Source organism: Dendropsophus ebraccatus, chromosome 3, assembly GCF_027789765.1.
Source record: "Dendropsophus ebraccatus isolate aDenEbr1 chromosome 3, aDenEbr1.pat, whole genome shotgun sequence".
In the NCBI taxonomy this organism is placed as follows: domain Eukaryota; kingdom Metazoa; phylum Chordata; class Amphibia; order Anura; family Hylidae; genus Dendropsophus; species Dendropsophus ebraccatus.
In genome coordinates, this window is record NC_091456.1 from 65,448,272 (window position 1) to 65,474,576 (window position 26,305).

Consider the following 26,305-nt stretch of genomic DNA (forward strand, 5'->3'; position numbering starts at 1 on the left):
CTGCAGTTTAGACTGCTGTCAGGTCACAGGATAGGATACTCAGCTGAGGCATTAACCTCTTAAGGACCCATGACGTACCGGCACGTCATGGATCACTGTCACTTAAGGACCCATGACGTACCGGTACGTCGGCCCTTTAAACGGGCGCCGCGGCCGGCCGGGTCCCGATCGGGGGAGATAGCCTGCTATAATACATAGCAGGCCATCTCTCCCTGTCGGCATGGAGGGTTGTTAACCCCCCCCATGCCGACGATCGCCGCTATTGGCTGATAAGCCCATAGCGGCGATCGGAACCTTTCCGGGCCATCGGTGGCCCGATGACCCGGAAAAAAATGGCGGTCGGTGCTGTCCGAGGACGGCACCGACCGCCATTACTGTAAAAAGTAATGGTGGTCACGGTACCACCGTCCCGATCGCCGTGAACAGCCGGCCGGCCGTTCACGGCGATCAAAGTCCCCACAAGTAATAAATACCTGCTCCGGACCCCTCAGCTAGGTAGCTGAGGGGTCCGGAGCAGGTATTTGTACATTACTCACCTGTCCCGGGGTCCTGATCGGCGTCTTCCGGGTTCCCGGCGTCCTCTTCATCTTCGGCTTCTTCCGTGAGTCCCGATCGTCTCTTTCCGGCTCCAGCGTCGTCTTTTTTCGTATTTTTCCGGCTCCAGCGTCGTCTATTTTCGGATCTTGCGCTCTGCTGCCCCCTAGCGGCTGATAAGTGTAATACACGTATCAGCCACTACAGGGATGTTCAGAATGTAGTAAAAAAAAATTTTTTTTTCCCAATTTTTTTTTTTTCTATTTTCCGCACCCTATCGCCGCTGAGTGTTGATCAGCATCGCACAAAAGTGCGCTGCTAATCAGCAACTCCTCCTTTTTGGCGTAGGGTGTTTTTTTTATATCCTACTGCCACGGTCTGCTGATAAGTGCCGAACATAAGTGCGGCATTCATCAGCAACACCATTTTTGGCGTAGGTTTTTTTTGTATACTTACTGTAAAAAACACTACATTACACCACACTACACTGAATAAAGTTTTACACTACACCACTACATACCCCATATACTAGTCCCCATATAAAGATGGCCCCCAGGGTGTTTTCGGTATCGGACGCATACATTATTATTGCCTCCGACACCGAAACAGACAGTGAGGATGAATGGGGGGTCATTTGTTCCTCCATTCATCCTCATCCTCCTCATCATCCAGTGACGTGTCTGGGAGTAGCGTAGCGTACGCTGCCCCCCAGACACGTCTTTTCCGCCAGTACCGTCCCGATAAGAGATGACGGTATGGCGTGAAATTCTACAAACTCTGTGAGAGTACCTCAGGGTACACTTACAGATTTAGGGTACGTGCACACTGCGGAATGGCGAAGGATAACCCTTCGTGCATTCTGCAGCTGGCACCCGCCGGCGGACTGATGCAGGGGCGCGTCTCCGCCCGTGTCATAGACTCTATCCTATGCATGGGCGGATTCCATCATCCGTCATTCCATCAACATGTTGGACGCAGAGCGGAATCCGCCCGTGCATAGAATGGAGTCTACGACACGGACGGAGACGTGCACCTGCATCAGTCCGCCGGCGGGTGCCAGCTGCGGAATGCACAAAGGGTTATCTGTCGCGATTCCGCAGTGTGCACGTACCCTTAGAGTGTATGAAGGAAGGGCACTCGAATCCAGCCCCAGATGCCCCCCCCCCATCCTCGGAGTTAGTGGGGAGATCGTTGGGGAACTGATCTTCCCACTGCTGGATAAAGGTCACCACCTGTACGGGGATAACCTTTATACCAGCACCCCCTCTTCTGGTCCCTCGCTGCCCGAGCTACTGTAGCTTGCGGCACGATCCGAACATATCAGAAGTAGTAATAGTGCCCTAATATTTAGCAGCCATGGAGCGGACCCAGCGCTTCTGGATATGAAGGACCCCGTATCGCACCAGGACAACATTTACCAGGTGACGTCCCCCACACTGGAGAACAGAAGACCCCAGAAGAAGTGCAGAGTGTGGTGTAACAGGGGGATCAGGAAGGACACCATTTACCAGTGTGACACCTGTCCTGATCCCCCCGGCCTCTGTATACTGGATCGCTCCAAGGCGCACCACACGTCATTGGGGTTCTACATTATCTAAATTCTGTCCCTTATTCCTATTTCAGGGGTCACGTTGATCCAGGGATTATTCTGATCGCCATTATGGAGTCGGGAAGGAATTTTTCCCCTGTGATGAGGCTACTGTCGTCTGCCTCACGAGGGGTTTTTGCCTTCCTCTGGATCAACACAGGTTAAATTTGATGGACACCTGTCATTTCCAACCTTATAAACTAATAATTGGCCTAACACCCCCAAATAAATTAGAATGGTCCCTTTTCCCCAGCTAAGTAGGTATGGCCGCCATTCCCATTAGAGGATGCCATGATGCAATTACAAAGCCTCTGTGCGGCCAGGACAGTAGAAACCCCCCACAAGTGACCCCATTCTGGAAACTACACCCCATAAGGAATCTAACAAGTGGGGCAGCGGGTATATGGCCCCCTGGTGACGGCCACATTTGGGACGTGAAAATGAAAAAAATGGTATTTTTTATTTTCACGGCACATGTTCTACACATGTGCCCATCACTAGTGGGGTCCATATGCTCACTGCACCCCTTGTTAGATTCATTATGGGGTGTAGTTTCCAGAATTGGGTCACTTGTTGGGGGTTTCTACTGTTCTGGCAGCACAGGAGCTTTGTAATTGCGACATGGCCTCCATCCCCCATTCCAGCCTCTAAATGGCGCTCTGTCCTTTTGGTGACTTGCCCTGTGCCCATATGGCAAATTATGTCCACATGTGGGGTATTTTCGTACTCAGGGGAAACTACCCTACACGTTTTGTGTTCATTTTCTTTTTTAACCCCTTGTGGAAATGGAAAAAAATCAAGGCTAGACCAACATTTAGTGTAATTTTTTTTAAATTTTTACTCTAAATCATTGATCTTGTCTTGATTTTTTCATTTTCACAAGGGGTTAAAAGATTAAAAAAAACACAATGTGTAGAGCAATTTCCCCTGAGTACGGAAATACCCCACATGTGGACATAAAGCGCCATGCGGGTGCAGGGTAAGCCTCCAAAGGGAAGGTGCGCCATTTGGTTTTTGAAGGCTGGATTTGGATGGAATGGATTTCGAGGGGCCATGTTGCATTCAAAAGGCCCCTGTGTTGCCAAGACAGTTAAACTCCCCACAAGTGACCCTATTATGGAAACTACACCCCTCAAGGAATGTAACAAGGGGTGTAGTCAGCATATGGACCCCACTGGTGACGGGCACAAATGTGGAACAATGTGGCGTGAAAATGAAATATTCAATTTTTTACACTATAATGTTGGTCTAGCCTTGAATTTATCATTTTCACAAGGGGTTAAAAGAGAAAAAAAAACACAAAATGTGTAGAGCAATTTCCCCCGAGTCCGTAAATACCCCACATGTGGACATAAAGCGCCATGTGGGCGCAGGGCAAGCCTCCGAAGGGAAGGAGCGCCATTTGGATTTTAGAGGTTGGATTTGGCTAGAATGGATGATGAACGCCATGTCGCATTTACAGAGCCCTTGTGCTGCCAAAACACTGTAAACCCCCCACAAGTGACCCCATTCTGGAAACTACACCCCTCAAGGAATCTAACAAGGGGTGCAGTGAGGATATGGACCCCTGGATGACGGGCACATTTGTGCCATGAAAGTGAAAAAATGAAAATTTTCACTTTCACGTCACATTTTTCCACATTTGTGCCCGTCACCAGTGGGGTCCATATGCTCACTGCACCCCTTGTTAGATTCCTTGAGGGGTGTAGTTTCCAGAATGGGGTCACTTGTGGGGGGTTTCCAGTGTCTTGGCAGCACGAGAGCTCTGTAAATGCGACATGGCCCTTGAAATCCATTCCAGTGAAATCCAGCTTCCAAAAGCCAATTGGCGCTCCTTCCCTTTGGAGGCTCGTCCTGCGCCCGCTTGGCACTTTATGTCCACATGTGGGGTATTTCCGTACTCGGGAGAAACTGCGCTACATGTTTTGTGTTTTTTTTTTCCTTTTATCCCTTTGTGAAAATGAAAAATTGAAGTCTAGAACAACGTTTTAGTGTAAAAAATACTTTAGTCTTTTTTCAAGCCATATTGTTTGGAAAATCTGTGAAGCACCTGTGGGGTCCAGATGCTCACCGCACCCCTTGTTACATTCCTTGAGGGGTGTAGTTTTCTAAATGGTGTCCCTTTAGGGGTGTTTTTTAGGTTTTGGCACCCCAGAGCCTCTGCCAACCTGAAGTGGTACAGTCAAAAATGACCAAAAATAACGGAGCCATTGAAATTCACTAGGCGCTCCCTTATATCTGAGGCTTGTGGTTGCGTCAAATAGCGCAATAGGGCCACATATGGGGTATTTCTATAAACTGCAGAAACGGGGCAATCAATATTGGGGTGCATTTCTCTGGTAATAGGTTTATAATTATGAAAAATATTGGATTACAATAAAATCTCTGCACAGAAAATTAAAATTTTCAAATTTCTTACACACTTAGCTTTTATTTCTGTGACTCCCCTAAAGGGTTAAAAAACTTTCTGGATGTGCTTTTGCAGAGTTTAGGGGGTGCAGTTTCTGAAATGGGGTGCTTCGTGAGGCTTTCTAACACACAGTCCCCTCAAATACACTTTAAACCTGAACAGTTCCCTAAAAATATCTGATTTTGAAATTTTACAGAAAATTTGGAAATTTGCTGCTAATGTTTTAAGCTTCCTATTGTCTAAAAAAAATGAAAGATAGTTTAATAAATGCCGCCAACATAAAGTAGACATGTTGCTAATGCTATTTAATATATAATTTATGTGGTATAACCATTTTCTGTATAAGCAGAAAAGTTTTAAAGTTGGAAAAATGCATTTTTTCACAATTTTTCACGCTATTTTGGGTTTTTTCATAAAGATTCGTTATAAGTATCGACTCCAATTTACCAGAAATGTGAAGTACAATATGTCACGAGAAAACAATCTCAGAATTAGCCGGATAGGTAAAAGCATCCCGAAGTTATTAATGAATAAAGTGACACTGGTCAAATTCATAAAATTTGCTCCGGTCCTTAAGGCCATTTCAGGCCCGGTCCTTAAGGGGTTAAAGGGAACCAATCACATGAAAAATCGATATGAAGGCAATAATCTGTGCTTATACCCCTTCTAGCACACTTCCCACACATGTATCTATAGCAGCTGTCCCTGCCCCACACACCCCAAAATCATACTTTGATCTGGTCCCTGCCGTATGCAAATCCCAGGAAGGTAGTCATGTGGGCGTTTGTTCAGATCAAGTAGTCACGGCCTCGGGGGGCAGGGTATTGCTGTAATACACAGCCCCTGTCACTGCTGCATCATCATAGGGGGCGGGGCCTGGACTGTAACTGAGATACAGCACAGCGGCTGCCTATCCTCCCTGTACTCTGTATGTGTGTGACCCGGCCTCTCACACAGGCTGCTGCTGCTGTACTCAGCGTCTCTGTATGAAGGATCTTAGCCCAGCTGAAGCCAGCACAAGCCACAGCAGTGTTATTCCTGTGCTGGTGGCTACACAAGGGTTAAAATCCTTCATTCCAGGACGCTCTTCTCCCCCCTCCTCTCCTTCCACATGTTCTTTTGTGCTGCTCCATGTCCTGTGACAGCAGCGGCCCCCTCCTCTCCTATGACCCGTCCTCCTCCTGTGTGGCTGCGGCACTCTCTGTCTCTTCTCTCCCTCTCTGACAGCATCGCTGGATGTCAGGGAGAGAGACAGATCGACACCTGAGGCACATGTGGAAGGAGAGGAAGGGGGCTAGGAGCATCCCGGAATGAAGGATTTTTAACCCTTGTGTAGCCACCAGCACAGGAATAACACTGCTGTGGCTTGTGCTGGCTTCAGCTGTGCAAAGATCCTTCATACAGAGACGCTGAGTACAGCAGCAGCAGCAGCCTGTGTGAGAGGCCGGGTCACATATACAGAGTGCAGGAGGATATGGAGCCGCTGTGCTGTATCTCAGTTACAGTCCAGGCCCCGCCCCCTATGATGATGCAGCAGTGACAGGGGCTGTGTATGACGCCCATAGAGGCGTGATTTCAGTGATACCCCGCCCCCCGAGGCCGTGACTACTTGATCTGAACAAATGCCCACATGACTACCATCCTGGGATTTGCATACGGCGGGGACAAGATCAAAGTATGATTTTGGGGTGTGTGGGGCAGGGACAGACGTTACAGATATATGTGTGGGAAGTGTGTTAGGGGGTGTATAAGCACATATTATTGCCTTCATATCGATTTTTCATGTGATTGGTTCCCTTTAATCATGTTGAATGGGGGAACCTGGGAGTGCTGGAGTCCTTGTATGGGGAATTTGAGGGGCACTATGCACGTGGTGATATTACAGGGAATGTGAGGGGCATTATGGGCATGGTGATATTACAGGGAATGTGAGGAGGGCAGGGGGCATGATAATCTTGTAGGGGGAATGTGGGGGAACAGGGATATAATGCTGAAATCCACTCCTGGTTTTGGTTGCAATATGAGGACCACAATACTGACTGAAATATACGTAGTGTGAACCCAGCCTCAGGCTGGGTTCACACTATGTATACTTGAGGCTGTATTTGGTCCTCTTGTCAGGTCCTCATAGCAACCAAAACCAGGAGTGGATTGAAAACACAAAGGATCTGTTCACATAATGTTGTAATTGAGTGGATGTCCGCCATATAACGGTAAATAACTTCCATTATTTCAATACAACAGCCGTTGTTTTAAAATAACAGCACATATTTGCCATTATATGGCGGCCATCCACTCAATTACAACATTATGTGAACAGAGCCTTTCTGTGTTTTCAATCCACTCCTTGTTTTGGTTGCTATACAGCCTCAAACATACAGCCTCAAATATACGTAGTGTGAACCCAGCCTCAAAGTGTAAAAGTGTAAAAACATTGAAGGTGAGAATGTTTTGTGTATAAGAAAAGAAAATTTATAAACAAGGAATTAAAAACAAAGTGCAAGCAGGCAGTAGGGAAAGCAATTGAATGCTAGGGTGGTCTAATGGGAAGATCGTCTCCCTGTAAAGCGATCGCTGGAAGCTGATCAGTTGTACTTACTGGCCCGGGCCAGTAAAAGTTTAAATCATCCCTCCCCGTTTTTCCTATATCTCGCTGCGAGCCCGGCAGGTCCTGTCAGTTCCCATACACTACATACTTGCTGCGGTCTAAACGACCGCAGCGAGTATGTAATTATACCGCCCTTAACCCCTTCTGCTCCCCCGCTGGGTATATACTTTACCTGTCATCGCTGCACGGGTCCGGCGTCCTGCTCTCCCGCCCGGCCAATCAGTGGCTGCGGCTGGGCAACACACTGATTGGCCGGACAGGAGAGCAGGACGCCGGACCCGTGCAGCGAGGACAGGTAAAGTATTTACACAGCGGGGGAGCAGAAGGGGTTAAGGGCGGTATAATTACATACTCGCTGCGGTCGTTTAGACCGCAGCAAGTATGTAGTGTTTGGGAACTGCCAGGACCTGCCGGGCTCGCAGCGAGAATCTCGCTGCGAGCCCGCCCGTGTGAATATACCCTTATACAGATAAACGGCAAGAAGCACAATAACCCACCAAAGTGCAAAATTGCAAATTTTTTTTAATCACATCCAGAAGAGTCTTGATAAAAAGTACATATTATGGCCAGGGCCGGATTAAAGGGAGGGCACAAGGGGCACGTGCCCAGGGGCCTCCACCACTAGAGGGCCTCCACCAGCCCAAACCCAGAAGTGGTGTCTGGGAGCCAGTCCCACGCGCAAAAAGCATGTGGAAACCCTACCTGGACACAGCACTGGCCACACTGCATGCTGTCCAGGGAGGGAGGCAGGTGTAGGGTTAATCCTGTGTAAGCATCTCCCTCCCGGCAGGCTCAGACTCCCCCCTGGTGGGTCTTTGAATGGATTCTTCCTGTCAAGCTTCCAGGGGCCTGTCTCCTGCCGAGGTCCTAACTCCCCCTTGCCCCTCCCCCTCACTGAGGAGAGGACAGCCTGGGACCTCAGCAAGGAAACCTGATCTCTCCAGCAGGGAAGTGACATCATGGAGCATGCTGGAGCATCTGTCACAGTGGCTGACAGGCTGAAGGAACAGAGAAGAGCCAGGAGAAGACCTGTCATCTGCCCAGATCAGGTGAGTATGAGGTTTTGTTTTGTATTGGCACATCAGAGCAGGGGTATGTACTATAGGGGTATGTACTATAGGGGCATATATCAGAGCAGGGATATATACTATAGGGGCATATATCAGAGCAGGGGAATATACTATAGGGGCATATATCAGAGAAGGGGTATATACTATAGGGGCATATATCAGAGCAGGGGAATATACTATAGGGGCATATATCAGAGAAGGGGTATATACTATAGGGGCATATATCAGAGCAGGGGGCATATACTATGGGGGCATATATCATAGCTGAGGGCATATACTATGGGGGCATATATCAGAGCAGGGGTATATACTATAGGGGCATATATATATAGCCTTTGTGCAGCATATGACATGTAGCCTGTGTGCAGTGTATGGTGTATATAGCCTGTGTGCAGCCTATGATATATTGCCTGTGTGCAGTGTATGGTATATAGCCTGTGTGCAGCCCATAATATATAGCCTGTGGGCAGTGTATGGTATATAGCCTGTGTGCAGCCTATGATATATACCCTGTGTGCAGCATATGACATGTAACCTGTGTGAAGTGTATGGTATATAGCCTGTGTGCAGCATATGATATATAGCTTGTGTGCAGTGTATGGTATATAGCCTGTGTGCAGTGTATGATATATAGCTTGTGTGCAGTGTATGGTATATACCCTGTGTGCATTGTATGATATATAGCCTGTGTGCAGCATATTGTGTATATATATTGCCTGTGTGCAGCATATGGTGTATATATAGCCTGTGTTTAGCATATGACATGTAACCTGTGTGCAGCTATATATGCCATGATCCTTAGGGTATATTCACATGTAGCATATCCGCTATAGATTATACACAGCCTTTAAGTACTTTCTGCTCTTTACTGCTTCAGGTAGTTTATATGGTTGGGAACTGAAGATGGGACTTAGACTTGCAAGTCCAGGTTCTGCCTGCGATTCACAACTGCATATGCTGCTGTGGTGGCTAACACAGGGGCAAGAGAGCACAGAAAGTACTTAAGTGCTGTGTTCTAGCATTGAATTAAGTGGGAACACACCGCAATGCTCACCCCTCCCCCATCCTGTCTCTAGGGCCTGGCATCTTCCTCTGGACTGCAGCCTCTAGGGACCATCATATGCAGAACAGAGGAGGATGTTGAGCCATCCAGCCAGGAGTGAGGAGGGGTAGGTGCTAAGTCCCCTACAGTAATCAGCCACCTGTATAGATTGCTGTATGGTTTATTTGTGGGGGAAGAAAATGGGGGGCCCCCAACAAAATTGTTGCCCAGGGCCTCCACCAACCTTAATCCGGCCCTGATTATGGCATATAAAATTACCCCCTACACCGCCCCATAGACCAAAAAAAAAGAACCGTTATAAGTAGAGATGAGCGAATTTACAATATAAAGAAAGCGAATCGCTTTATCAGTTCAGCAATTTGCTTATCAGCAGTTTGCCTTTGAAGTCCACGCAGCTCTGCCCCGGATGCCTGGAAAACTTGATCCAGTCTTGAGAGAAATTTCCCAGGACTGGATTCAGCTTTTTCATTCACGCAGGGAGGAGCACAAACTTCAAAGAGAGATTACCGAGCTAACAAAGCTATTTGCTTTATTTGTACTGTAAATTCACTCATCTCTAGTTATAAGGAGAATAGAGCAATTTTAAACACTTATTTTTTTTTAAAGTTTACATTTTTTTTTAGCAGTAAAATAAAATTTGTTAAATAAACTTTTACAGGTCAGTTTTACCACAGGACAAACGGCGTAACCCCCCCCCCCTTCCCACAAGAACAAAGGGACTCAGTCTTAGGTTAGTTGGGGGAAAGATCAGAAGCAACTTGAGAAAATATTACTTTAGTGAAAGAGTATTAGATGCTTTAAACAATCTTCCAGCAGATGTGGTTGGTAAATCTACAGTAACTGAATGTAAACCTGCCTGGGATAAACATATTATCTATCCTAAGATAATAAGAAAGGAAATATTAAAAGGCAGGGATGGGGAACCTTCGACCCTCCAGCTGTTTTAAAACTATAATTCCCGTCATTGTAGTTTTAATATAAGGGCAGGGGAGATAGATCAGGTGGTCCATCTAATGCGGTTATTTTATGACATTTGGGCCTCTCATTTTAAAAGGTGGATATCTTTAGGATACACATGTAAGTGGTGATGTATCTGTATTATGACTTTCTGATCTTCACAACCAGTTATTGTATCACTCTCTCTTGGGGTTGATGCCTTGGGGAATATGTTTGGCATCAAGTTACATATGATGCCATTAACATTTATTTTTAAATCACAGACCTTAAGTCTAACCAGTCACTGGGGTATTCCAACAGTGTAATTTGTGCTGTGGCTGCTAGTCACGACTAACTACTATTGTAGTGTGTGGTTTTTTTTTGGTTTTTTTTGTTGTTTTTTTTTGAGATTCGCTTATCTCTGTTTGACCTAATCAGTTACATTAACAGCCATTCAACAGCAATGTTTTGGCATGCAACCGGGAATCATTACACATAAAAATGCTATAATGTATTGAAATATATCGCCTTGCAGTGTTGCCTGTAAAATTAGTTAAGGATAGTGAAATATCAATACTAGAGTTAAAATATTGGTTTGATACCAGGATTCCCTGGTGTTTGATACTTTATGTTAAGCTGTGCAAGAGTGTGGCTTAGCACACAGTATACTCCTGAAAATATGGTGAGCAGCAAGATGAATGCCTGCCATGTTCTGTGTGCAGCCCCCTAACGTCAGCTGCCTCCCAAAAAAAGTTAGAAAGCAAACGTTTGGCATCGTTGCACACGTGACTGCCTGAACTATAAAAATGATTAAATCCCTGAAAAGGCCAAAATTTGCTCACATCACATCTGAGAAAAAAAGTAGTAAAAAAAGTGATCAGAAGTCACATATATATACAAACATCAAAACATAAATAAATAACATATTTATAAACAACCCATCAAAACTACAGATCATGGCACAAAAAATGGTCCCTCACACAGCCCTATAGGCTAAAAGATTAAAAAGTTATGGTCCCAGTCAGAATAGGGCGATTTTTAACCCCTAGGCGACCCGGGCTGCCTACAGGTGTTAAAAATGGGGCCGCGGTCCTGGGTGCTGCCTGTAGCCCGGGACTACGGCTTTTAGCAGCCACGGTCTGATCACCGTGCCCGCTAATTAAGTATCGGATGCAGCTGTCAAAGTTGATAGCTGCATCCGATTACCTTATGCAGCCCTTCCCTGGTGTCTAGTGGGGTAGATCGCTCCTCAGGCCGGGGTCTGGAAATAAACATACTATATACCATAGCGTGCGTAATTGTCCAATCTATTAAAATAACACAATGTTCTACCAACACGGTGAACAGCAGTGGTTAACACAATGATTGTTTTTTTAAAATACATTTTATGTATAACAAAAATAATAAAAAGTGATCAATATGTTTAATATATACAGATATAGTACTAATAAAAACTAGAAATGTTAAGTAAAAAAAATTGTGAAACATTAGAAAAGCTATATAAACAGGCATATCCTTGTATTGAGACTGACCTATAGAATAAAGATTTGTTTTACCGAAAAAGTGCATTACATAAACACGTAAACCCCCCAACCCCCCCCCCCCCCCCCCAAAAAAAAAAGTTGAATTGAATTCCCCCCCCAATTTCACCCCATAAACAATGTTTTGGGAGTTTCTATATTCATTTTATGGTAGTTTGGAGGGTACCATTACAAAGTCAAAATATTACCATTACAAAGTACACTTGATCCTGAAAAAAACAAGCTCTCATGTGGCCCTGTAGATAGCTCTTAGAAGGAAACAAAAACGCTAAATTTTAAATTGTTGCGGGCATTTTAGGCCTCTGTCCTTAAAGCGTAACTGTCATTTCAGGGTCATTTTTCTGAAAACATTAAATATCAACAGTACAAGCGATTTTAAGAAACTCTGTAATAGGTTTTATGTACTAAAAGAGTTTCCTTCTGTATTGAAAAAGCAATCTCCCAGCCTCCCCCCTCACATCAAATGAAGCAGGATTTCTGTGGCTATGGAGAGGGGAGGGGCTGTTAGGAGTGACTGAGCACGAAGGATTTCTGCACAGCCCAACACCCTGCAATCTTCTCTCAGTAAGTTCATAGATAAGCATTGACCTTTCTGACCCCAGAATCCTGCGTTTTAGGTGCCCAGAGAGTCTCCAAACAGCTGACCTTCATGTCACCTCTTCCTGCTCCCTCATCTCCCTCAGCCCCTCCCCCCTTCATAGGCTTACAATGGAGAGAGCAGAACCCGTCTTCACTGGCTTCTCTGTAATGAAGACGTGTTTGCCTGATAATGCACAGATAAGAAGTCAGGGGGGGAGGCTGGGAGATTGCTTCTTGAGTACAGAAGGAGGCTTTTTTGGCTGATGAAACCTAATACAGAGTTTCTTAAAATCGCTTATACTACTGATTTCTGCAATAAAAAAAAAAAAAAAATGACAGTTACGCTTTAACCCCTAGACGACCCAGGGCGTATAGTTACGCCATGGAAGTCTGTCCCCAGACGACCTAGGGCGTAACTGTACGCCCTGGGTGTTTCTCCCGCTATGAAGCGTGCTCCAGAGCGGAGCGCGCTTCATAGCAGGTGGGGGCCGGCTGCAGTGAGCAGCCGGGACCTCACCGGTAATGACACGCTGCAGCAATCGCGCTGCCGCGTGTCATTAACTCCTTAAATGCCGCGATAGCGGCGTTTAAGTGTAAGTGACAGGGGGAGTCCCCTGTCACTTACCGATTGGGACCCCTGCAGTGTGACTGCGGGGGTCCCGATCGGTAAAACGGACTGCCGGAGGGGTCTCACCTGCCTCTGTGCCGTCCGATCGGCGATCTGCTACACTGAGCCTGCACAGGCAGGCTCAATGAGCAGATCGCCGATAACACTGATCAATGCTATGCCTATGGCATAACATTCATCAGTGTAGAAATCAGACTAATGTATGTAAAAGTCCCCCAAAGGGACTTCAAATGTGTAAAAAAAAAAAGTTAAAAACACCAACACACTACCCCAAAACCCCTCCCCCAATAAAAGTTGAAATCACCCCCCTTTCCCATTATATATATAAAACATATAAAAATAAATAAACAAATAAACATATAATATACCATAGCGTGCGTAATTGTCCGATCTATTAAAATACAACAAGCGTCATTGCGAACGGTAAACGGCGTACACGAAAAGAGGGAAAAAAGTGTGCGGATTACCGATTTTATGTTACATTATATATAAAAAAAAATTAATAAAAAGTGATCAAAACGTCCGATCTTCACAAATATGGTATTAATAAAAACTAGAGATCATGGCGGAAAAAATGACACCCCATACAGCCCCGTAGGTGAAAAAATAAAGCCGTTATAAGTGTCACAATAGGCCCATTTTATTTATAATTAATTGCCAAAAAAAAGGATTTCATTTAAAAAAATTTATAACATTAGAGAATCTGTGTAACCTGCATATGGTTGAGTTCGGACTGACCTATAGAATAATAGTATCATGTCGCTTTTACCATATAGTGCATTACGTAGACACTGGAACCCCCCAAACGTTACCATATTGCATTCTTTTTTGCAATTTCACCAATTTATATCTTCATAAATAATATATTTGGAATTCCATCATACATGTTATGGTAAAATGAATGACGCCATTACAAAGTACAACTATTCCTGTAAAAAACAAGCACTTACATGGCCTGTAGATAGAAAACTGAGAGTGCTAGAGCTCTTAGAAAGGGGGGAGGGGAAAACGGAAACACTAAGATCAAAATTTGCGCGGTCCACTGGGTCATTTTGGGCCTGGTCCTCAAAGGGTTAAGGGGTTAAAAATATAACCTTTTTTTTTTTCTTTCTAGTAGTAAAATAAAAGGTACATAAATACTCCTCAGTCTGGGGGAGGGGGTCTTTATATCTTTATAATATATATATAATATGTGTGTGTTATTAAAGGGATATTTCACTGAAAAACACTTGTATCATTCAGTAGGAATGATCTAGCTCTACAGCTTTAGCTGTACAGTTTCATTGCTTTGCCAGCAGACTCGCTCCCCTAAGGACACAGCAAAGATGTGAAATAGAGTCCTCTCTATCTCGCTCATTGCTCTTTTTCCCCAAGACATGGATCATGTGTCAATGTGCATATTTTCCTTAATGTCTCCACTGCAGCTTGATCCTCCTTTTCCTGCTTCTTCAGGCTTTGAAGGGTGTTATTTTTAAAGGGCCTGGGCGGAATACCACTTTACATATTAAATTAGTATAGAGCATCAAAATAAAAAAAGTTTGTATTGAACTTAAAATTCTGGTATTGTGACATCACTACTTAAAGAGTCACTGTCGTATTTTTTTTATTTATTTTTTTTGCAGAAATCAATAGTCCAGGCGATTTTAAGAAACTTTGTAATTGGGTTTATTAGCCAAATCTGCCATTATCTGCATGTAAAAAGCCTTTTCCCAGCCCCCCCCCCCCCCTCCTTCCTCTTTTTCATCCACTCCAAAAAATCTGAAAATTGTGACTTGTTGCAGGAGTCGTACCCTGTCTGCTCTAGGGAGAGGGGAGGGGGGAGGAGGAAGGAGGGAGTTAGCCGGCAGCAGAAAGCAGATAACAGAGGATTACAGGCACGGAGCTGGGTGACAGCTGTAATCCGAGCTCAGACAGGTCACTGGTGATGGTCAGAACAGATAACGGGTGAGGGATTTGTAGATTAACTCTTTGTTGTCCTGTTTTGGTCTTTTCTTTAGCTCTCTCCATAGGAGAACAATGAAGACAGGGGGGAGAGCTTCAAACTGCTTTTTCATGATAAAAATGCATTTTTCGGATAATAAACCCAATTACAAAGTTTCTTAAAATCGCCTGGACTATTGATTTCTGCAAAAAAAAAATTTCACGACAGTGACACTTTAAGTAATGGAATATGGTTTTGGCTGCGTTTGTAATGCAAATGTGGAAACAGTGTCTTAGGTTGTGTTCAGACATGCAGTGATGCAATGAAAATACACTGTGACTGTATCTTTAATTGCAGTAATTGGTCATTTCATTGCAGTGCTGCATCATTTCATTGTGATAGGCTATGTTGCTGGGAATTGTACATGAATCGCATCAGAAATGGCTTTTTTTTTTTTTTTTTTAACTGTGATTGCCCAATTTGCTGCATAGCCTTATGGTGCGTTTACACAGGCAGATTTATCTGACAGATTTTGGAAGCCAAAACCAGGAATGGATTTAAAAACAGGAGAAAGCTTAGTCTTTCTTTTATGACCCGTTCCCTGTTTACGGTCCGTTCCTGGCTTTGGCTTCAAAAATCTGTCAGATAAATCTGCCTGTGTAAAGGCACCATTAGGCTCTAATTAAAGCCGTTTTCCGGCAGTCAGCCTTTTTTAATATATTGCTGCATATAATTTTTAATATAATTGGTCCATATAAAACAATAAATATGTTGTGCTTACCTGTCCGCGCTCCCTGGTGTCCTCCTCTGGTGTCTCCTGCTGACTGCAGAGCCTCCACTTGTCTCGGGAGTGACCACCCACTCAGGCAATCACTGGCCATCAAGCTGTCCTGTCTCAGTCAGTGATTTATCATCTATGCACAGCGAGCCCTGGCCCTCCTCTCCCGCATATACAGTGGCAGCAGGGGGTCAGTAATGGGTCGGCACCTCCTCACTCCACCGGGCACTGCACTCTGTCCCGCACAGGATTCCTTGTGCCCCGTTATCTTTTGTCAGTGCTGGAAGCAGCCATGTGTGTCGCTCTCCTCAGGACACTGCCAGCAGATATATGTGCTAAAACACTGAGTGACAGGGGCAGAGGATTCCTGTGCAGGAGAGAGAGCGGTGGCCGGGGGAGCATGGAGGTGCCAAGCCATACCTGACCCCCTGCAGCCACTGTATGTGCAGGAGAGAGGGGGCATGGCAAAACAGTACGTGACATAGATATATAGATATGAGAGAGAGGTGATAGATGGATTGATAGATAGATTATGTACATCTATCTTAGATAGATAGATCGATAGATGGCTATTGCAAACAATATAGGCAGCACTGTGGGTGCCAGCAGACGAATCCTAGACCTTGGATCAAATCCGCTAGTAAAAAATACTCAGCAGCACTCCGATTGTAGTACAAACGTGAAAATGTGGATTTATTCCATATAATGATGGCTTGAGATGTCAAAACTTCGTGTTCCAAATGGGAGTGGTTTTCAAAAGGGATCATGGCTTTCAAAGGGGCGTGGCATAATTATCGTTCAATTTATCGTTACCACGGCAATATGTACGGTTAACCGCGATATTAATGACCTGCCTACAATGCATAGGCATGCTCCTGATGAGGTGGCGGATGGAGCGTCCCAGATGTGCTCAATCGTTTTCAGGTCTGGGGAACGACAGGTTCCCTTTTATACACAGAGTGATATCTGGCTGAATTGGCCTGATTCAGCAGATAATTGCCTAGTGTGATAGGACCCTTACAGTTTTGCAGGCCTTCTGGGAAGGTGAGTAACAATTATTTATTTAGACAAAACACCTGCCAGTATAGCATTGCAATAATTTTTTTAGTAGGATACAAAGACTTGCAACTTACAGGTGAGAGGTTCTCTTTTTAAATAGATTGGCAGCAGGTGTATGCAGGTATACAATAACAGAATTTAAACATGCCTGGGATAAACATATATCTATCATAAGATAATAAGAAAGGAAATACTAAAAAGGCCGACTAGATGGACCCAGACAATAGTCTGTTTCCTATCTAAGGGTAGCATAAACTAGTGACAGAGAAGCTGAACAGTATGTTGTATCACTTTGTGTCTTCCTGAATAACATAGACAAAAAGTAGTCCACTCCATTATGTGCATGAGCCCAGTTATTCATGAGAAGCAGAACTGTCAATCAGCAGGGAGAGGGGTAAGTCAAGAATCCTATTCCCCTGCATATTAGGCACTGCTGAAAAGATCTGTCACCCTGGCTGCAATGTCTGACATCGATAGAAAATGACTGGAGCAGTCATTTTCTATGGACGTCGGACTCCTCTCTATTACTTTGCGTATAGCACGCGCACAGCTTTAAGCGGCGATTCCTCCGCTCTGGGACCAGGACCATGACTTTTCTGGAAGGTTTCAGTATGCGTGGATCCACCGGGGAAAGTGGCGATGGGTGCGATCTCTGCTATGGCAGCCGGGGTGACAGGTCCTCTTTAACTTACTCCTGATCCATGTTTTTATTGTCATCATATGATAGTTGTTTTATGTAATCAGAAATTGTCTGTAACTGTCTCTTCCAGCACAGAAGGAGCTTGATGCTGGGTAAGGAGGCATTTCTGACCAGTGCTTTCAGAGGTTCCAAGCTTTACAATTCTATAGTGTCAGGTTTATGGGCATATTTTCACATTCGCAAGATTTGGTCTCATTTAGCTAACAGACTCTTAGTCCTTTTTTTTCAGAAATTAAAATATTGATGGCCTTTTCTAAGTAAAGGCCATCAAAGGAGTTTGGCTCTGACTCCTGCCACCTTCAGAGATCAGCTGACTAAAGAGGCTCCGACACTCCAGCGAATGCTGTGTCTTATTGGTTGTTTACCAGAAAAAGCTCCATAGGTTTGGTGATGGCTGTCTCAGATACTGTCTCTGTGCACATCTATCCTGTTCAATAGAACTAAGCTGTAGGAACAAACACAAAAAAGGGGAAGGGATTAGGATAAGATAAAAATAAAATCTTACCTGCATGTAGCAATTTATCCCTCATATACGTTATTATTAGAGATGAGCGAACCTCGAGCATGCTCGAGTTCATCCGAACCCGAACTTTCGGCATTTGATTAGCGGTGGCTGCTGAAGTTGTATAAAGCCCTAAGGCTATGTGGAAAACATGGATATAGTCAATGGCTGTATCCATGTTTTCCAGACAACCTTAGAGCTTTATCCAACATCAGCAGCCCCCGCTAATCAAATGCCGAACGATCGGGTTCGGATAGACTCGAGCATGCTCGAGGTTCGCTCATCTCTAGTTACTATAGCTATGTATAGAGAACTCTTCTCTAGCATAGTAAAATAAATGCATACATGAATCTAGAAATATACAGCCCATAGAGTTATGGGGCACAGACTGCTAGATGCCCTATGCGTTCTACCAGCTACATGTCACTTCCTCAGCAGTAATCTTTGAGGAAGTTGGCATGTAATTTTACCTACATTTTGGATTGGCAGCCATTATATTTAAAGGAACTGTATCCCCTAGATTTATTTTTAATGATTAGTCATATACTAGAACATGATGATCTATATATTGTAAAAGGAAAAAAAAAAATAACTTTATTTTTATGGAGACTGAAATCTTGCTTGAGTTGTTATACCTGCATTTGGTGACATGCAAGCTTCATTAATATAGATACAAGCACATCTCCAGACATTAGTCTTTGCATTGGACATAGTTGTAAGCATACTCTGTAAGGGCCCTATTACATGTAGCAATATTCTGCTGAATTGGACTGACGTGCAATAGTGACTGCTGACAATCCTGCAAAAAAATAAAAAAATAAAAAATAAAATAAATAATACAAGTTCATGCATATCAGTCATGCATGCTGACCACGCATTCTATGCAGATGTGGACATGGAAGCGGATGCACCAGGATGCAATTGTGTACCAAATTGCACTGATCACGGAGTAAAAATAGTGGACCTTTTATGCGGACCCCAAAAAACACTAAATGTGTAAATAAGGCCTTACTTTGTGAACTTTACAAAGGTCAATCCACAGGGAGGGGGAAGCAGATATGTTGTCTTTGCTATGATTGGTGTCACCTTTGATTGTAGGCTATGTTCACCCGTAGTATTTCTGTCAGTGTTTTTTCAACCCAAACCAGGAGAGAGTTAAAAACATAGAAACTGCAGATCTCTCCATTATAATTTTGCCCTGTCATTCCCACTCCTGATTTTGAAAATATACTGACTAAAAGACTGACGGGAATACTATGTGTGAACATAACCTAATGCTGTGCAGATTACTTCCCAACAGTCCCTCCCCCCCTTATAAAATTTGTTCTCCCAAACAACCACCGACCGATGTCAGTGGTGATAGGGGATTGGCTGTGATGGAAAATCACAGGCGGCCCCCTTTGCTCAGGGAGAGAGGATTACAATGGGAAATAAGTAGCTTATATAGTAGGAAACACTGCAGCATGCTTTATAACAACATTATTGTAACTCAGAACACCATCTTGATGATTGGTTCCCTCTAAGCCTAGCGGCCAAAATGAAAGCGGAAAGATTTCCAGATTATTTTATATAGTAATATTGATGTTCTGGCCGCTCAGCCAGTCAGTCACTGTGGCAGGACACCACTACAGTCCCTGTGGCAGGACACCACTACAGTCCCTGATTGGCTCAGCGGTCAGCCCATCTGCCCGGATATGCCTTCCGACGGGGGGTTTGAGGCTGGTCCAGCTGCTCACCCTGGGCATTGGGAGGTAAGTTCCTACTAGTAATTAATTTTGCCCATGCCCCTGCTGGCTGCTGCATTTTAGAAATTGCCAACTTCTCCTTTATTTGAAGCCTGGCATGTGGACAGACTGTCAAGTCTTACAAATATATTGGTCAGCCATTATAACAACTTTCTTTTCTTTTCAGTGAAACCTATATTTTAAAAAATGAATGCAAAAGACTCTGATGAGCAGAACCCAGCATGCAAAATTATGACCTTCAGGCCAACAATGGAAGAATTCCGAGACTTCAACAAGTATTTGGTATACATGGAGTCTAAAGGTGCACATCGATCTGGGTTGGCAAAGGTGAGAAAACAAGGTGCATTTGAGATATACATTTGGAACAACATTGAAATGATATTAAAATAAGTCCTCAAAACACAAGGTGGTGTGTAGCAGTGTCACATGTGGCCGCAAAAATGGTAGCAGCCAAGTGGATGGGATTAAAAGCATAATAATAATACTTAAAGCTATATGTGTCCTCTTAATGTGGACAAATAACCTTTTGTGTGAAGGAGCAACACATCTGTACTAGTCTTCTATATGCGGTGCAGTCTGATGATGATGATGCAGGAAGCTGGAGGACCAGTGAATATTGACACGAATTAGAAAATGGATCCAGAGCCTTCAGATCTGTCTTCTTTCTTAGGGCAAAGAAGAGACACCACAAAGGGTCAAATTTTAAAAAAGTAAGCCTACGGATTGTTCAATCAGCTTTTCTGTTCTTGATTCTTATAAAAAGCTATCCTGTGTGGCATGCATTAGTAACATTGTTAAAGAAGAGCATTCCTCCCTCTTGAATGACTTAAAGGTTGTCCACCTTAAACTAACCTTTTTCCCCTCTCCTGCGTACCCCCCCCCCAACCATTTCCAGATTGGCCCCCAGCTCCTTTGTTTTGAATAGAGCCGTGGGTACGGCAAGTAAATGGAGGGGGGTACGGAGGTTGGAACCCCCCCATCTCATGTCCCCTATCCTGTGCATAGGGGACAAGTTACTTCAAGTTTGACAACCTCTATTAAAATCCTTGATTAAGGAAGAGTTTAAAGGGAATCAGTTGTGATATAGTACCAAGCTGCACAGTATAGATCAATTGTGCGGCTTCCCGAGGCTATCAGCAGCTTGTGCGGCGGTAGCTTTACATAGGGTGAGGTGGGAAGGAGTTTTATTCAGGCGCGCTAGACTGGAGAAGGGGCTGTGCAGTGCAGAGATGATTGAAAGGGAAGGAGGCCACTAGTAGGTCTTACTAGTCACTGACTGCTCCCCGCCCAGATTGCTAGTTGCCGCCCCTCTCCCTGTCTCGCACTCCGAAATAAAACTCCTTTTTTTTCCCAATGTGAAGCTACCGCTGCAGGCACGGCTGGTAGCCTCGGGGAGCTGCATAGTAGATCTAGATTGTGCAGTAGGGAAGCATATCAACTTATCAGCACTTTAATATTGCTTTTTTGCAGATGAGGAGGTAGATTGTAAATACTTTGACTCCCATGATACGCTTTTTAAACCTATAGTAGGTCAAACAATCTTTGTCTGTTCAAAATTACCTTTTTTGCACGCAACCTACCAAAAGAGACAGGGTTTTTTTTCCCCATTAATGCAAATCTTAAAGGGGTTGTCTGGCGATTCTTGCTTTAAAAAAAAGTCAATAGAAAGCATATTGGTATACTTACCAATCCCCTCCATATGCTTTTGCGGAAAGGATGAGACCCCGCCCCTTTACTTAATGGGGTTATCCAGCGAAAATCTTTTTTTTTTTTTTTCAAATCAACTGGTGTCAGAAAGTTATATAGATTTGCAATTTACTTCTATTAAAAATCTCAAGTCTTCCAGTACTTATTAGCTACTATATGTCCTGCAGGAAGTGATCTTTTATGTTCAGTCTTACACAGTGCTCTTTGCGAGACAGGAACTGTCCAGAGCAGGAGAGTTTTGTATGGAGATTCATAGAAAACAGATCTCAGCCAGAGATGTCAGCAGAGAGCACTGTGTCAGACTGAACATAAAGCAACATTTCCTGCAGGACATACAGCAGTTAATAAGTTCTGAAAGACTTGAGATTTTTTAAGAAGTAAATTAGAAATCTATATAACTTTCAAATATCAGTTGATTTGAACAAGAGATTTTCGCTGGACAACCCCTTTAAGTGCTATGTGAGTACAGTCTAGAGGCACAAAAAAGATTATATGTAATTGATTTTATTTAACCCTTAGAGGATCGGGTCAATTGTAATTTTTGCACTTCTGTTTTTTTCCTCCTTGTGCATAAAAAGCCAAAGGCGTCATTTTTTGCGCCATGATGTGTTCTTTCTATCGGTACCTTGATTGCGCATATGCAAATTTTTGATCGCTTTTTTAAAAAATTTTCTGGATTTGATGCAACCAAAAATGTGAATTTTGGCGCTTACACCGCTTACCGTGCAAGATCAGGAATATGATTAATAGTTCGGGCGATTATGCACGCGGTGATACCAAACATGTTTGTTTATTTTTATTAATAACATGGGAAAAGGGGGGGGGTGATTCAAACTTTTATTAGGGGAGGTTTTTTTTTTATTAATAACACTTTATTTTTATTTTTTTACACTTATACTAGAATCCGCCCTGGGGGACTTCTAGTATAAGTACACTGATCTCTCATTGAGATCTATGCAGTATAGTTATACTGCATAGATCAAGGAGATGGGCTTAGAATTGCTTTCGGCTGCTGCAGCCGAAAACAATCGAGTGCCGAGCCGGGATCAGTGCCATTACGACGCAGACCCCGGCTGGTGCCGGGGGGGGGGGGGGGGGGGGGGGGGGGCGATCCATCCCACTAGACACCAGGGATGAGGCTGCAGACTTTGACAGCTGCATCTGAAAACTTGATTAGCAGGCACGGCGATCGGACCGTGCCCGCTAATAGCCGCGGGACAGCTTGGCCCAGCTCTGAACTCCCCATAGGCGATCTTGGACGTACAGGTAAGCCCAGGGTCGTCTAGGGTTTAATTTAAATATTTATTAACTGCAATACCCCTTTTAAGGAGTTCATTATTGACAAATCTCAGGAAACAGAAAAGAGACTGTCCAGAGAATTTAAAAGGAGAATGCCCTTCAGTTAGTAGGATTCAAAAATCTTGGAAGAAATTTTAAGTTGATATCCAGGTTGACAAAGGAAGCACTTCCAACATTCCAAGTCACCAGACCTTGCTCGCTTTTTGCTCACATTGGCCATTAATAGCAGGAGTCCTCTGTGCATGGTCTGAGCCCGCTTTATACTTCCTCCTCACGTCGGTGACACTTATGGCTCGATCACACTGAGTAAAACGGGTGGAAATTCTGAGTGAAACACCAGCCGCGGACTTCACTCGAAATCCCACCTGCTTCAGTGTCTCAATGTAATGTGTTGCCCTCCTCTGTTCTCTACTGCTCTCCGCTCAAAGAATTGACATGTCTGGATTGTAAATAAAGAAAAATGAGGTTTACACTCAGGAGAGGGTCTTCCTAGGCTCCCTCTTGGACTCCCATTTGCAGATCTTTCTTCTTTCATATCAGAAGATCTGACAAGGAAATTCTTAGGGGCCATTTACACTTCAGCAATACACGGTCTGTGCACAGACTGTATACTACGGACCAAACCTAGGAACTCCGGGCATGATAATTTATTATGATGCTCTGAGTTTGGAAACTGGTAAAATATTTGTGCTGCTGTACTGGTGCATTGTCAGTGCAGTAGCGTAAAGTTGTCATAAACAGCTAGAAACTCTCTAATCTCTAATTAAGAGATTAATTAAGGAGTTAGCGCGTATAGGATCTAGAATCAGGCCATCTTGCCCTCAATGGGATCTTAATACAGACTGCTTTATTGGTGGCTGTTTCGTTAGTCCATAGAATTGGTGCAATTCTATGTTTCTTTCTATGAAAGAGTCTTTCTTGAAGATAATGGGTCCTAAAATTATCCTTACACATTACTCTGATTTTCACCCAAAGATGTTTTCAGATTTCCTTTTTTTGTGTACACCCTACAAATGAAAAGGAGCATGGATTCCAAACACTGTGTGTGTATACACACATACACACACACACATACACATACACACATACATACACATACACACATACATACACACATACATACACACACACATACACACACATACACACATACACACACACACATATACACACACACATACACACACACATACACACACACATACACACACACATACACACACACACATACACACACACACATACACACACACATACACACACACACATACACACACACACATACACACACACATACATACATACACACATACATACATACATACACACACTGTCAGACTGAACATAAAACAACATTTCCTGCAGGACATACAGCAGCTAAGTAGTTCTGGAAGACTTGAGATTTTTTAAGAAGTAAATTAGAAATCTATATAACTTTCAAATATCAGTTGATTTGAACAAGAGATTTTCGCTGGACAACCCCTTTAAGTGCTATGTGAGTACAGGCTAGAGGCACAAAAAAGATTATATGTAATTGATTTTATTTAACCCTTAGAGGATCGGGTCAATTTTAATTTTTGCACTTCTGTTTTTTTCCTCCTTGTGCATAAAAGGCCAAAGGCGTCATTTTTTGCGCCATGATGTGTTCTTTCTATCGGTACCTTGATTGCGCATATGCGAATTTTTGATCGCTTTTATTACAATTTTTCTGGATTTGATGCAACCAAAAATGTGAATTTTGGCGCTTACCGTGCAAGATCAGGAATATGATTAATAGTTCGGGCGATTATGCACGCGGTGATACCAAACAGAGTGGTGCCTTGGATTAACGAGGATAATTTGTTCTGGGACTGTGCTTGTAATCCAAATGACTCTTGAAGCTAATTTTCCCATGAGGATTCATTGCAGTGCAGACAAATGGTTCCACACCCCAGAAATAATATTTTTTTTATTCTGAATCAGCTTGTGGAGTATAATGTACAGTAAGTGCATAAAAATGAAAAAACAGCAGCAGTTTGTAGATACAGAATGGAGGTGCAGATCCCCATAATGCAGGAGCGTAGTACAACAGGCTAGAATAGGTAAGCAGAGTTGTCAGAAGTCTTTGTGGTCACATGACAGCAATGGGGAAGGGGGGGTGTGTTCAGCATGGACCAATCAAGAAGTGAGAATCACAGAGCTTTGTAGGACAGTGACAGAAAATTTTCTATACAGCAGTGTGAATGGCTGAGTGTGAGTGCTGCACATTACAGCAGGGATGGAGAGGATGGGAAACACAAGGACTAACAAAGCCTGAAGGGAGCATGAAGGATCAGAGTACAGTGCTGTAGACCACTCTGTGCAGGACACACCCCTTCCCGACTTTCCCTCCCACGCAGTACAGGTTGCTCTTAAACCAAAGGTATGCTCTTAAACCAAGTTAAAATTTTGAAAAACTGAGTTCTTCTTGCAAAAAGATCATAATCCAAGTTACTCTTAAACCAAGGTACCAATGTGTGTGTATTATATAATTTTCCTTTTTTAAAAATTTTTTTTAAGGTGATTCCTCCAAAAGGATGGAAACCCAAGAGGCATTATGATGACATAGATGACCTTGTGATCCCTGCTCCAATCCAGCAGATGGTGACAGGCCAGTCTGGTCTCTTCACACAATACAATATTCAGAAAAAGCCAATGACTGTAAAAGAATTCAGAAGACTTGCCAATAGTGATAAGTATGTAAGATGGGTGTCACTGTTAATTAGTATTAAGCTCAATAACTTTTTCCTATGGACATCATTGAAAAGCATTGTTTTTATTCTTGCAATATTCTTACTATAGTATCCAAACATTTTCTCCATAGGTCTTTATTAAAACATGCTTGCTTTGTCTAAAACAGCCTCTGCAATGTGCTGTGTGAGCTCTATTTTCCATTTTATTATACTCGTAAAAAGCCTATATGCTTATGTCCAGCAGGCTGCCCTCTCCTCTGTTTCCAGCCTGTGTGAACTGTCCTCCAAGGTTACTCTCCCCCCATGTCCACAGTCAGAGCTGGTCTAACAAAAAGCATAAAATCCTGTAGCTGTAAATTTCCGTGATGATTAGCAGCGAAATGGTCTGTTATTTCTAAAGAATAATATTTGGAAAGTTGCATCATTCAGAAGACAAATCAACAATTAACAATTAAGTCCAGCAGGAAAAAAAACAAAAACAAAACAGATCGGCGGTGGGGGACATAAAAAAAGTATACCTTCTGGTCCCCGTGGCCCTGCAGCGCCCCATATCACTTCCAGACCCAAACAGCATTCTTCATATAGCCCTCTTGCAATGTCACAACCCGCTTAAGGATGCCCGCTAAGCCATTCAGTGACTGGGATGGGACACCGCTGGAGGAAATAACTGGCTGAGCAGGCTATTTCCCACCCTTTTCCACCAGGCTGCAATGTACCCATACTAAAGCTGGGAGAAAATCACATCTGGAGGCGGTCTGGGAGCTTGGTAATTCGTCCATTTGGGGACCAGTAAGTATTCTTTATAATGTTCCCCCCATTCCCTGCTGGCACTGTAGTTTTGGATTTTGTCGGACGTCTTTTAAGTTTTCAGCAAATTACTTCATTAATCCAGATTTAATCAGTTTGAGATTAAAATGTCTCACTTT

The 26,305-nt window shown here is 43.6% G+C and overlaps 1 protein-coding gene across 4 annotated transcripts in view; it reads left to right on the forward strand.

The window, feature by feature from the left end:
• The window catches only part of KDM4C (lysine demethylase 4C), a 283,487-nt gene that overhangs the window by 15,921 nt on the left and 241,261 nt on the right, over positions 1 to 26,305 (forward strand). For all 4 annotated transcript variants that reach the window (XM_069961946.1, XM_069961945.1, XM_069961947.1 and 1 more), the window contains exons 2-3: positions 19,829 to 19,989; positions 25,207 to 25,382. In XM_069961946.1, coding sequence (XP_069818047.1) covers positions 19,849 to 19,989; positions 25,207 to 25,382 — 317 coding nt within the window. In that variant the 5' untranslated portion in view covers positions 19,829 to 19,848. The remainder of the gene's footprint in view (positions 1 to 19,828; positions 19,990 to 25,206; positions 25,383 to 26,305) is intronic.